We start from the raw sequence: 15,059 nt of genomic DNA, 5'->3' as shown, positions 1-15,059 counted from the left end.
CCAACTTAAATATAAACATAAACATGTAAATATATTTACCAGAAGACATCAGGATTATGAAAGCAAAAATAAATACATAAAATAAAATTGAATAGATAGCAATTATACATATCTTTAAAAAAAAAAGACAGAAGTAAAATATGTACCATACCTACAGTTATCCAGGGGATGAGTGGTGATTTGGTGTTAAAGTCATGATATATTGCTCATTCTACAAGTTTCTGTGAATTTTAGAAAAGGCTGCCATGCTTTATAGAATTTTGCAGTTGATCCTGCTAACGTACATCTCATCTTCTCCATATGTAAAAAACCTCATAATGTCTGTCATCCACTGATCATGTGTGGGAGGGGTTTCCTGTTTCCACCTCAAAAGTAATGCTAGGTGTGATGTGTATCAGCATGGGTGAAATACAGAGGCTGAATTTCCCCACAGGGATGATGAAGTGATTTTTTAACACGTATCTTTATTGAATTTTTAACACATTATATATCTATTAAAGACTTAAAGACTTAGACTTTATTTGTCCCAAAAGGGAGATTTGTTTCCACATGACTATACATAGAGACTGTCACAAACACACACAATGACATCAAATAGAAAAGAAAAACATACAGAAAAGGCAGACATATCACAGATACGTACACTTAGTTGTGGCTAATATATTGCTTTTTTTAGGAAGCCTATTTTCATCAGGCTGGGGACCAAGGTTATAATAGTTTTGGATTTTTAATTATAGTTTAGTTTTAATTAGTTTTGACTTTTTTTTTTCTCTTATTCAGTTAGTTTTAATTAGTTTTTAGAGCAGGTTTGTTAGTTTTTATTAGTTATCGTTTTTTTCTGAATGCTTAGTTTTAGTTTAGTTTAGTTTAGTTTAGTTTTAGTATTAGTTTTAGTTATTTCATATATTTTATCTTCCTCATCATCCTATTCAAAGAAATTAGTGAGGCGCGGATATGGGTTACCCTGGACACTTTATTTGGGGGTCGGGTTAGGGCGGCTCATGGACTGAGCAGAGACACAATGTACCGTACAATGTATAAATTCCCTATAGCAGGTTGAGGGGGGGTGCAATCCATACACAACGTCACTTACGTGAAACAATGCGAAGATGTGCAAAGCATGACAGGAGATGCACAAAGCAGCCAGCAGTTAAAGCAGATAGAAACATATATAACAGCTAACCAGCAGTTAAAGCAGATAGAAATATATATAAACCAGCTAACCAGCAGTTAAAGCAGATAGAAACATATATAAACCAGCTAACCAGCAGTTAAAGCAGATAGAAACATATATAAACCACTTATAAACATATATAACCCAGTTCCTCAGCAGTAAACCACACCTTAGCACATCTCTCATCTCTTAATCATCTCCAGTTCCATTGTTAGCCAACTTTGCTTCAGTTCAGTTCAGCTAGCTGTAGCTGTAACATCAAACGTTTTTTAACATTCTAACAGGTTCCATACCTCTGTAATTGGATTAGTTTTCATCCTCCTCTTTTCTCCTCTTCTAAACTGTGCAGTTCAGGGCTTGGAAGGCCTTTTCATGGTGATAAACTGTCCAGTTTTAACCTGGATGCTAGTTCAACACTGACTCTGTCCTTTAGCTCTGCTCTGTCTCTGTCACTCACGCGCGCACACACACGGTACGCCAAAAAAAAAAAAAAAAAACCTGACCCATGTATCACTACAGTAAATCCCAGACAGGACTGTGCTGCTGTGTCCCAGCTTTAGTCTGTATGTTCCAGGTAGAGTGGGGACCAGAAGACGACTGGAAACCACCAGTGACCAGACATGACAGACTGTGAAGTGTCGTATGGTGTCACCAGCTCAAACTGCTGAAGTGAAATAAATTAATTTCATATCAATCCGACATTGACAAAGACGAAAACGAAGGGAACTGTATCCATAATTTTTATACGTTTTAGTTAGTTTTGTAAGCTCACGATACAGTTTCAGTTAGTTATCGTTTTTTTTCTTTTAATTAGAGTTTTTATTAATTTCAGTTAATGAAAATGTTTTTTCAATTTTAGTTTTCGTCATTTCGTTCGTTTTCGTTAACGATAATAACCTTGCTGGGGACTACAGCAGGATACTAGCCATGTTGGCTAAAGCTGCCCCTTTTTACTGTTATTGATACAGTTCATTAATTGTCATTGTCCACGATACAATAAACTAATAAACTAAACTAAAAGTAAACATGGCGACAAATGTGGCAACAGATATGAGAAGGAGGAGAGTGTCAGTGGGGTCTGTTGTTTAAAGTGGTATCTTTTCTGACATGAATTGGTAACATTGTGTGGGTTTCCCCTGAGTATAAACCCCCAAACCCCCCCCCCCACACACACACACACACACACACACACACACACACACACACACACACACGTCACCTCTGAATTTTGAAACAGGAATGAAAATAACTGACAAAATAATAATAGACAGACAATATAACTAATAGTGACTTGACTACCTGTCAACATTTTTGTATGACTGATAAATAACACTGGGTTACAAAAAAATGTTTTTGCAAGTTGTCTAGGTTTTTTCAACTGAATTAGGACCATGTTGCACCGCTAAATCCAAAAATGACATCTGTTTTTCTCAATCAGGTCAGGTTTTTTTGCTAATCTGATTTTGAAAAATTTGATTTTCTCACAAAATTGATTACATTTTTGTGACTTTATCAGTTGATTTTTTTATATAGTTCTCACCCAAAATAGGTTTATGAAACTTTATGAAACTTGTGACTTGATTCCTGTTAGGTACAATGGTGTATTCACCGCAGATGTAGCAGAATACGTCAGGCTTATTTTTGCAAGATCTTCTAGTCGAAGCCATTTCATTCACCTGTAATATTAAAAAAAACATTAATCATAAATTGGCAAAAGTAAAATCTTCAGAACTCGTTTATTGCAAGAAATATGAAAGAATTTTGTATCATATGATGTGAAAATGCCCATAAATGAAAGCAAAAATGTTAAAAAGCCAATATGTAGCATAGTTCAGAAAGTTGACCTGATTGAGCAAAATTAATGTGATTTTTGGATTCAGCACACCAAAATTAAACTAAATCAGCTCAAAAAACTTAAACAATAAACTTGTTGTTGACCAGTGTAATTAAACATCATTTAAAAATAATTTAAAAAAAAAAAAAAAAAAAAAGGGGGTAGGGTCTCACTTTGTAAGTTATAATGATGAGACATCTGGACTTGATCCTAAAAATTTGAAAATGAATTCCATATCTTGTGGAAGATATGAGTTGTCTATTTAATTGTGTACATGAGCCCTTCAATAACTATGCAGGATGAGAGTTCAGCAATCCATGAATTCAATAATGGACAATCAACCTTTTTTCAGTGTCTAGCTATAAGACACTTGGCAATAATAATTTGAGTTTAGTGAATTTAACAACAGCTCCATGTCCAGTTTGGGTCTGACCTCTAACTTTTTGGAAACCCAACTGTGAGTTGATATTTCTCACAAAACTGCAAAAAAAAAAGTCTTATTTTCTTCAGTCAGACTCAGATTTATTGTAATTCGGTCAATAGATATGATAAAAATTAAATATAGTTATCCAGGTCTCAGCACTTGCAGCATGAAAATAGGATAAAATAATAAATAAAATATATAAAACCTAAATAGAACAGAATAAAAACTACCATAAAATACAATAAAACCAAATGATTATTACCCTTTTCATTGCCTGCTGATGACTTCTTTGGTTGTTTTTATATCAGATATTCATCTTAATGTGATGTTTTTTTGTTATTGTTCACATTAGAATCTAATATTGAACAGATCTGAGTATGAAATCACTAAAACCAGTGATGTGAACGAAGATTAAAAAAAGAAAAAAACAGAAAAGATAAGGAGGAGAAACAGGGAAGGAGGAGGGGAGGTGGTTATAAAGGTGAAAGTCATTAAGTGCATCCACAGGGAATCATGGGTAATAGGTTTAAAACCACTGAACACACACACACACACACACACACACACACACACACAGTGAAGTTCAAAGCAAAGTTGTATCAATGAACAGATTCTCAATCTATTGATACATAATTAATACCACTGATTACGGATCGATACAGAATGTCATGTTTGTGCTTCATCAAACACACACATCATTTATTCATAGCGGCTGTAATCTATTTTATAATCGATATTTATAACCTATAAAGAGGAAGCGCTTTAATAAAACATGAACCAGACAACCAGTAGAATGAATTAATTAATGCACTCACATGCAGAATATGATGAATGTTTGTGTAGATGCTGATTTAAGACGCTTTTGGAAACATCACAATGAGACAACGTGATAAATGATTTATAAATCCTAAAGCTGATCTGTTTAATGAGTGGTATATTTTTGTAGTTGAGTAGTTTGTCTGTTGAAATAAGATAAAAGAAACTGGTTAGAAAATCTATGTAACATGGCCTGAAGAGACTACACACTGCAAAAAAGGCCTGTACAAAAATAAGTAAATTAAACTCATTATTGGGTTAAAATGTCTTAGTTCAAGTAAAATCATCTGCCAGTGCAGTAAGAAAATTACACTTATCAAGATTTCTTAAAATAAGAAAAGATATATATTCTTAAATGTATTTACTTATTTATTTATTTATTTATTATTATTATTATTATTATTATTATTATTATTATTATTATTATTATTATCTTCTTTTTTAGATATTTAAGTTGACCTAATTATTTATTTTCTATGTATGTATTTATGGGGGGTTTTTAATGTAGGTTTGCTTACCTCTTGTATATTTTTTTATTAAAAAAAAAATCTTTTTGTTTGATGCACAAACAATAACTATGACATTTGTCCGTTTGTCAGATTTTTGTTTCCTGAATTGTTGATTTTCTGTCTTTGATGTGCCATATTTTTCAATAAAAATATTTATTTAAAAAATAAAGTGTATATCAAAATAGCCATGAAATTTAAAAAAAAAAATAATGCTTTCAAACTGTTAAATTTTTTAATCAAATTTAAAAAAAAAAAAAAAGAAAATATCATATAAGGACTATAGAATGCTAAAATTCTTAAAACTGCATAAAACAAGTAAAAATTCCTTGGGTGCAAATAGTTACTGTGTCCTTCATACTCATCCCCAAACAATGGAGCTTGTTTTGTTATAAATATTGCTTAAAATTAGTTGTAATATTTAAGTAGGGTAGCTCAAGATGAAAATGCTTGAAACAAGTCAAATAATCTCAACAAGATTAAGTTTCAGTAAGTAAATAAATCTAAAAAATGATCTTTCAAGAAAAATATTCACATTCAAGTCAGTTTATCTAAGTTAGATATTCCTTTTTTGCAGTGCAGATGTCCATATAACTATAATAAATCCCCACAGTGATGGAGGACATTTAGTGATTCATCTAGTTTATAAATTCGTGTTTTAAATGTGGAATTAACGGCTGAAATATAGTATATATTTCTATTGAATTAACTACGAACCATTCTGAGCCATAAAAAAACGTTTTTCCCTCTAACAGTATTTGTCACTGAACTCCTAAAGCTGACATGTTTTCATTCTTCTTCCTGTAGATCCTGGTGGGTGGGTTGGAGTATTCTCCGGGTACGTTGCATATCTACTCCGACAGCGCCCTGACGCTGCCCGCCATCATCGGCATCGGGGCGGGCGGCGGCGTGCTGCTCATCGCCATCATCGCCGTGTTGATCGCATACAAGAGAAAGACCCGCGACGCCGACCGGACGCTGAAACGCCTCCAGCTGCAGATGGACAACCTGGAGAGCAGGGTGGCGCTGGAGTGTAAGGAGGGTAAGTGGAGATGGAGTTTTTACTATAACATGGAGTCCTTTAAAATCAGGGTGCAGATCTAGTTGAAATCAGACCCGCAGATCCTTAGAAAGTCTTAAATGTCTGAAACTAAGGCCTTAATTATCCTTAAAACTGATAATTAATCCTTAAATCTGACACTCAAAGGTCTTAAAAATCCCACAGACGCATTAATTTAGTTTGTAAATCTTTATCTAAAACATGCAGATTTGTTGAAAAAAGTTACATTTTCTTGCGAGACAACTCCCAAACCTCCTGGTACACTGCAAAAATCTAAATCTTACCGAGTGTGTTTTTCTCATTTCTAGTCCAAATATCTCATCACACTTAAAATAAGACATAATCATCTAAAGAGTGGCTTTTCAGTGAGATATAAGAACTTACTTTTAGACAATAGATCTGGAAAATCTTATTCCAAGAAATCTTACCAAGATCATTTTCACTTGTTTCATTGGCAGATTTTTTTTTTTTTTTTTGCTTGAATTAAGAAAAAAAACAAACAAAAACTTGTTATATTTGTTTTATATTCTACTGAAAACCTTGCATTAGCAACTGTTCATATTTGTTCAGATTAGTCACATTTTTTTTGAAAGGATAGTTACCTCTGCCAAGGAGGTTATGTTTTTGCCAGGGTTTGTTTGTTTGTTTGTCTGTTTGTTTGTTTGTTTGTCTGTCCGTTATTGTGCAACATAACTCAAAAAGTTATGGACAGATTTGGATGAAATTTTCAGGGTTTGTTGGAAATGGGATAAGGAAGAAATGATTGAATTTTGGTGGTGATTGGGGGTGGGGGGGCCCACAGGGGGGGCCACTGATCAGCCTTGGTGGAGGTCTGCGCTGTCCGAGTGCTTCTAGTTTGTAAATGTAAACATTTTCATATAATTAAACTTTTTTTTTTTTTTACACTAAAACAAAGAGAAAACGCTGGAGCTGTTATTATTCACTGGAAAAAATCTAAATCTTACCAAGTGTATTTTTCTCATTTCTAGTCCAAATATCTCATCACACTTAAAATCAGACATAATCACCTAAACAGTAACTTTTCAGTGCGATGTAAGAACTTATTTTTAGACAATAAATCTGGAAAATCTTATTTCAAGAAATCTTACCAAGATGATTTTCACTTGTTCCATTGGCAGATTTTTTTTTTTTTTTCTTAATTCAAGATTTTTTTATTTTTTTTTTTGCTCAATTCAAGCCAAAAATCTGCCAATGGAACAAGTGAAAATTATCTCAGTAAGATGTCTTGGAATAAGATTTTCCAGATCTTTTGTCTAAAAATAAGTTCTTATATCTCTCTAAATAGTTCCTCTTTAGGTGATGTATTCACACCAGGAAAGTCCGATAGTTCACTTGCTTTGGTCCGGACCAAATTTTTTATTTTTTTTTTAATTTGGTGCGGTTCGTATTCACACTGTACATTTTTGTAAGTGGACCAAAATCTGTAAACAAAACCACGTGTGCTGAGGTCGTTCATCCATTGGACAGAAATGAGCAGTGTCCATTAAAGCGAAAGGACAGAATCATGGAAATTTTGCGTGTTGTTTTTGTTATCGTCATAGCGGTTTTTACAGATGCAGACGTCTGCACAAGTGTTTGAGCAGCAAGAGTGTTTGATGCAACGTCAGGTTTACAGTATTGTAGAATTCATTTCTCAATGACGAAGACACAGGGCAAGACGGCTATGGAGGACAGCGCTCATGTGTGCACATCATGTTGTGACTGCTGGTCTGATTCACACCAGACAGAACAGGTCTGAAGTGTGAATTCTGCTAGTATGTGAAAAGACTGTTCTCCAAAAGCATTAGTGCTCCGTACTGCTTACCTATGTGTATCTATCCTATATCACCGTTGAGTTTAGCCAGGGACAGAATTCCTTAACGCAGGTAAAGTTTGTTGGGGGTGATGAAGTCATTTATTATTTTTTATTTCAAGCACAACAGACAAATCTAACCGTCATCCTAATCATTCTCTCGCTGAACAAGCTGAAAACGTCGGAGTTTTTCTGTGTCCTTTCTAGCAGCTGTGTTATATGCACATCTGCCCAGATGTCTAAAAGGCAGCGTGTCCCTTCCAAGCTCCAAGTTTGACAAGGGCTCATTATCAGCTCCGTAGCCTATCCTCACTCTGAGCGCTTCTCTGGTAAAACTCTATTGTCCATAATGCTCGACGCACGACAGGAGCTCGTTAGGTACAAAAAACCCAACTGTGTCAGATTGGGTCCGGTCTGCTTTCACACCTCAAATGAACCGCACCAGGGTTCGTATGGAACCGCACCGAGACCACCTCTTCAACTGGGTCTCGGTTCGCTTGTTTGGTCCGGAACAGAGTTCGGTGGTTTTTATTCACACCAGCCCAAAAGGTCCGAACCAAGGGAGCAAACGAACTCTGGTCTGTTTTAAACGGACCAAACAAGGCAGGTGTGAATACACCCTATGTCTTATTTTAAGTGTGATGAGATGTTTTGACTAGAAATGAGAAAAATACACTTGGTAAGTTTTAGATTTTTGTAGCGTATTAACTCAACTGGATTCGATTTTACTCAGTTATGTATCTAGAAACTCTTTACGACTTCAGAACTACCTCAGGACTGATTCACCATCAACAGAAGCTCCACTGGGACTCAAAAACCTTATAAAATATAGTGTACAGTATGTGCAAAGGTCTGTGACTGAATCTGAGCAAAATCTGACAAAACAGGAACATCCAGACATGAGGAGACCCGGATATCAGCTCATTAACTCTGTGATTTGTAGCGATATGTTCCACAGTCACATATGGGAGTTGTTCTTTTTCAGTTGAAGTTGCCCAGTCAGTTTCTGTTGATCGACTGACAGATCAGCTAATCCTCGCAGCTGTAGCCACTATAAAGTTTAATTTCAACCAGATTTGGTTTCCTGTTACTGGATGAGACGCAGGCGCTTCATGAGTCCACCTCAGATCTTTCTTTTCCACTTTTATTCCAAGTGTCAGTCCAGGATTTACTTTTGTGTTATGACACAAATACCTAAGCTGTTTTCATTTATGGTTTTACTGAATCACAGTTCAGGTCCTGTCACTATTATTAAACCAGTATTAGTTTGGGATCATTTTCATTTTTGTGGCACATGGAAATTTGAAGGATTTCTTGAGGATTTTAACCCATAAAGACCAAAACAGCCACTGGCAAACAAAGCATCTACTGATCTAACATGTCTAATAACTTCTGATCCACTAAACCTGTCAATACGTTGAAATAATTGGTGTAAAATACAGTTTGTCATCGTTTCATGGTCATCAGATATGAACCATTTGGACATTCAGAGGCTCCATAGTTACTGTGGAAACACCGCCATCTTCTATAACATTTATTCACTAGTAAAACCCATAGAATCTGATAAATGATAGTAGTTGTATGTATGTAGTGGCTGTTTTATCTTCAGTTATTGATATATTTTGCTGAAACAGTTACTTTTTCTTGAGGTTTTTGTGTTTCTGATATATTAACCCTTGAGTCCAGATTAACCCGGTTCTCAAGTAATTTAAACATCTAAACTGGACTAAAGTACAGTAAAACCAACTTAAGAGATGTTTTAAGAAGACCAGAAGTTGGTAAAACCATTACTAAAACAGTCAAACTAAACTAAAAGATGGTTAAAATTGACTAAGATTTGGTAAAATGAGTCTAAAAGATTGTAAAACCAAACTATTTAATGGTTAAACTAGACATAAAGATGGTTGAACTAGACTAAAATACAGTAAAACCAACTTAAGAGATGTTTTAAAAAGACCAGAAGTTGGTAAAAACCATTACTAAAACAGTCATATTAAACTAAAAGATGATTAAATCAGACAAAAATTTAATAAAATGTGTCTAAAAAATTATGAAAACAAACTATTTGATGGTTAAACCAGACTTAAAGATGGGCAAACTAGACTAAAGTGCAGTAAAACTAAATTAAGAGATGGTTTAAAAAGACCAGAAGTTGTTAAAAATATTACTAAAATAGTCAAATTAAACTTAAAGATGATTAAATCAGACTAAAATTTGATAAGATGTGTCTAAAAAAATGTGAAAACAAACTATTTGATGGTTAAACCAGACTTAAAGATGGGCAAACTAGACTAAAGTGCAGTAAAACTAAATTAAGAGATGGTTTAAAAAGACCAGAAGTTGGTAAAACGATTACACAAACAGTCAAATTAAACTAAAAAATGATTAAATCAGACTAAAATTTGATAAGATGTGTCTAAAAAAACGTGAAAACAAACTATTTGATGGTTAAACCAGACTTAAAGATGGTTAAACTAGACTAAAGTACAGTAAAACCAAATGAAGAGATGGTTTAAAAAGACCAGAAGTTGGTAAAACGATTACACAAACAGTCAAACTAAACTATAAGAAGGTTAAAACAGACAAAAATTTATTAAAAAAAAAAATAAAAAAAAAAAAAACCTGTAAAACCAAACTAGGTGATGGTTAAACCAGACTTAAAGATGCTTAAACCAAACTCAAGAATAATAAAACCAAATTAAGAGATGGTTTAAAAAGACCAGAAGTTGGTAAAATCATTACTAAAACAGTCAAATTAAACTAAACGATGGTTAAAACAGAGTAAGATTTGTCCAAAAAAATTATAAAACCAAACTATGTGATGGTTAAAGCAGACTTAAAGATGGTTAAACTAGACTAATGTACAGTAAAACCAACTTAAGAGATGGTTTAAATCCTAAATATTCACTAAGAAATAAGTGGTAAATATTCCAGACAAACCTTAGAAAAGTGGGACTTGTGTTCTAAATACACATGAAGTGTTGCGTTCCTAAAAAGTTCACTATTAAATATCTTGAATAATCTTGAATGATACACATCTTGTTCCATCTTCACTGTAAACCACAATGAAAAGCAACGTCCTGCACAAAACCATAAAACACTGCATCTCATCCTCCAGATTGAAACCAACTTTACATTTAAGTTTAATTATGTAAAATCAGTTCATCAAAACAACAGCTGAGAAAATGGATGAGCTTCAGTTTGTCATCAGCAGCTCATTATATACTGTTAGAATGGGCATGAATTAATCAGAACTGAAAACGTCAACGCTGTAGGACTCATAACAAACCTGCACCTAAACCAGGGGGGTCAAACATGAGGCCCGCAGACCAAAACCGGTCCACCACAAGGGTGCAATCCAGGTCCAATGAATTTGTGAAATACAAAACTTAACCAAGGACGTTAAAATCATTTTAGTTCAGTGGAAACACACACCAACATGATTTGAAGTGGATCATAATAACCCATAAATAATAACAACTCCAAAGTTTTCTCTTTTAGTGTAAAAAAATTTGAATTACATGAAAATATTTACATTTAGAAGTTATGATAAGATAAGACTTTATTGATCCCACTATGGGGAAATTTCACAGTTGACAGCAGCAACATACAACACACCAGTGTAAGAGATAGACAGGTAGCAAAAAAACACAAGTGAGTGGTTTTTGAATTGGGTTGAATGTGGAACCTCAACTAAACTGATTGGTCCGGTTTTTGTTTGACATTTGTTTTAGTATAACAAAAATTAAAATTACTTGAAAATATTTACATTTACAAACTATTCTTTTATAAAAAAAAAAAAAAAATTGAATAACCATGTACAACCTGAAATTTCTTAAGAAAAATAACCGCAATTTTGCTAATATTCTGCCTCAGTTTATCATTTATACATGTTCATTACAACTTCCAGATCAAAGTGGATCTACAAATACACAAAACATTTAATAACAGGCAGATTATTATTGAAATCGCACTTGTTTTTCTTGAGATGTTTCAGGTTGTTCATGGTTGTCCAGGTTATTCTCATTTTTAGTGAAGGGATAGTTTGTAAACGTAAACATTTCATGTAATTTTAATTTTTGTTACTTTAAAACACATATGTCAAACAAAAACCAGCCCAATCAGTTTAGTTCACGTTCCACATTCAACCCAGTTCAGTCTCTAGTGGGTCAGACCAGTAAAATACTATTATAATAACCTAAAAATAATGACAATTACCAAGTTTTCTCTTTGTTTTTGTGTGGAAAAAAAAAAAAAAAAAAGTTAAATTACTTGAACATGTTGACGTTTACGAACTATCCTTTCACAAAAAGTGTGAATAACCTGAAGAAATATGTACAACATGAGATGTCTTAAAAGAAATAAGTGTAATTTTATCAATATTCTGCCTGTTATTATTAAATATTTTGTGTATTTGTAGATCCACTGTGATCTGTACATGTGTAAATGATACACTGAGGCAGAATATTGGTAAACATGCACTTATTTTTCTTAACATCAAGACATTTCAGATTTTTCATGGTGTTAATGTTCAGATTTTTTAGATAGTTTATAGAAAGAAACATTCTCTCATTCTTTGTTTATTCATATTATTTGTAGAATATAGAACAAATATAACAAGTGGGAGGGAGGAGAGGGTTTACTTCACTTTTTCATTAACAACATAAAACACGATAGATAGATAGATAGATAGATAGATAGATAGATAGATAGATAGATAGATAGATAGATAGATAGATAGATAGATAGATAGATAGATAGATAGATAGATAGATAGATAGATAGATAGATAGATAGATAGATAGATAGATAGATAGATTTTTTTTGTGGCCACTTATGGGTAAGGAACCAAATATGGTAACTTCATTGACCTTGATTTTCTACATAATAAAAAAAATGAAAAATTTCTCAAAAGTAATAAAGTCTTGTTATGTCCTCTAATAACACACAAAATTTGAAATTTTGAATTTCAGAACATTTCTTTTAAGGAACTATAAAGGGTTAATGAACTTACCATATTTGGTTACTTTTGTATTTTAGGACATTTTCATCTTTTTTTTTTTTTAATAATTTCTTTGTTTCTTCTGCACATTTGTGTCGCTGTGGTTTTGTTGCATCTTATTTTTACACCATTTTCTCTTGTATATCATCATTTTTAAGTGTCTTTTACACTGTTTTTGTCATTTCGTTGTGGATTTTGCACCGTTTTTGTCTTTAATGTTTCTTTTTCAGAGATAGATAGATAGATAGATAGATAGATAGATAGATAGATAGATAGATAGATAGTCACAACCACAGCAACAATAAATAAGTTAGAGTAAAAAGAGAAGTAGACTTGAAAAGACAAAGTGTGTGTTCTACCTAACACATAAAACATAAAAAGCATTAAGGTGTGTATGATTACATTAATCTAAACAGAAATGTATATCATATGAATATTTTCACATAACCGATATATTCAGTTCACATCAAATACAGGTTTTACATAGTTTGTCCATTTTGACCAAATAGTGAAAAAAGATTCCCTTTGATCCTTAAAACAAAATGTCAACTTCTCCAGAATGTTAATGTTCTGTGCGATATCGATCCATTCTTAAGTTGTGGGTGCTTCAGAGGTATAAACATTTTCATCTTGTAATTTTTCTTTTTTCACTCTTCAACATAGAGAAAAGTTTGTAGTTGACATTATTTCTAGGTTAGTATATTATTATTTTACTGGTCATATTAGGAGGATGTGGCTCCTGAACTACTAAGACTTTGAGCTCCTTGTCTTAAACCGTTCACTGTGGATCCTCAAACCTTCCGTCCTGTGTTCGTTTTCCTCCAGCCTTCGCCGAGCTGCAGACCGACATCCAAGAACTGACCAACGACATGGACGGAGTGAAGATCCCCTTCCTGGAGTATCGAACCTACACCATGAGAGTCATGTTCCCGGGGATAGAGGAGCACCCGGTCCTCAAAGAGTTGGACGTACGTGGAAACAAACACAAATACACTATATGGACAAAAGTATGTGGACGCGTTGGATTCAAGTGTTTCTTTTCTAACAGGGGTCTGGGATACAAAACAATAATGACTAATGTCAGAATATAGTATTTTATTGGGATACATATCATTGCATTGGTTAGTTTGGTTTAAATTGTTATTTTTGCTTCTAAAATGTCTCAGAGATGGTTTTTACTTAATTTCTCTCAACATTAATATTTTTTTTTTTTTTTTTTTTTTTTTTAATCCATGGCTATGATTTTCAATGTTCTACCTCTGAATTTCTAAAACATTTTTCATGCTCTGACTGTAAGTAATAAATTTCTACCACAACTAACCATCTACTTTCTTCACATCTCCCATTAAACTTTAAGGAAATATTGATGTTTTCATCTCAAATTATCATGAACAGGACATCTTACAGCTGGAGACATGATGTGTCCCAATATTTTTGTCCATATAGTTTATAAACATCAATATTTCCTTAAAGTTTAATGGGAGATTTTTCTTCCTCAGTGAGATGTGAAGAAAGTAGATGGTTAGTTGTAGTAGAAAATGATTATTTACAGTCAGAGCATGAAATATATTTTAGAAATTTAGAGGTAGATATTGGTGTATATAAACTATATGGCCAAAAATATTGGGACACATCATGGCTACAGTTGTAAGATGTCCTGTTCATGAGGATTTGAGATTAAAAAAACAAAACAAAACAAAACATCAGTACCTAACATTTACAATCATAGTCATGGATAAAAACAGAAATTGATAGAAATTGTGTTCCAATATTTTTGGCCATGTAGTTTATAAACATCAATATTTCCTTAAAGTTTAATGGTAGATGTGAAGAAAGTAGATGGTTAGTTGTGGTAGAAAACTATTATTTACAGTCAGAGTATGAAATATATTTTAGAAATTTAGAGGTGGTTATTGATGTTTATAAACTATATGGCCAAAAATATTGGGACACATCATGGTTACAGCTGTAAGATGTTCTGTTCATGCTGATTTGAGATTTAAAGAAAAAAAAAAAAACATCAATATTTAACATTTAAAATCATAGTCATGGATTAAAAAAAACTGAAAAATGTTAACAGAAGTTGTGTCTCAATATTTTTGGCCATATAGTTTCTAAACATCAATATTATTTTAGTTTAATGAGAGATGTGAAGAAAGTAGATGGTTAGTTGTGGTAGAAAATTCTTATTTACAGTCAGAGCATGCAAAATATTTTAGAAATTTGGAGTTACAACATTTAAAATCATAGTCATGGATTAAAAAAATCCAGAAAAATCAATGCTGAGAGAAATAATTATCATTATTGTTTTGTATCCCAGACCTCTGTTCGAAAGAAACACCTGAATTCAACATGTCCACATACTTTTGTCCACATAGTGTCCTCCTCCTCCTTCATTTACACACAAAAAGAACAAAGTCTGCAGCGGCA

The 15,059-nt window shown here is 33.1% G+C and overlaps 1 protein-coding gene across 1 annotated transcript in view; it reads left to right on the top strand.

Annotated features, from left to right (window-relative positions):
- LOC115422290 (plexin A3) overlaps positions 1–15,059 on the top strand; it is a 119,841-nt gene that overhangs the window by 71,507 nt on the left and 33,275 nt on the right. Inside the window, exons 18-19 of the mRNA XM_030138534.1 lie at positions 5,562–5,796; positions 13,455–13,597. Of these exons, the coding sequence (XP_029994394.1) occupies positions 5,562–5,796; positions 13,455–13,597 (378 nt within the window). The remainder of the gene's footprint in view (positions 1–5,561; positions 5,797–13,454; positions 13,598–15,059) is intronic.

The sequence above is a fragment of the Sphaeramia orbicularis genome, chromosome 7 (assembly GCF_902148855.1).
Source record: "Sphaeramia orbicularis chromosome 7, fSphaOr1.1, whole genome shotgun sequence".
NCBI classification, from domain to species: domain Eukaryota; kingdom Metazoa; phylum Chordata; class Actinopteri; order Kurtiformes; family Apogonidae; genus Sphaeramia; species Sphaeramia orbicularis.
This window is presented reverse-complemented; position numbering and strand designations above follow the sequence as displayed.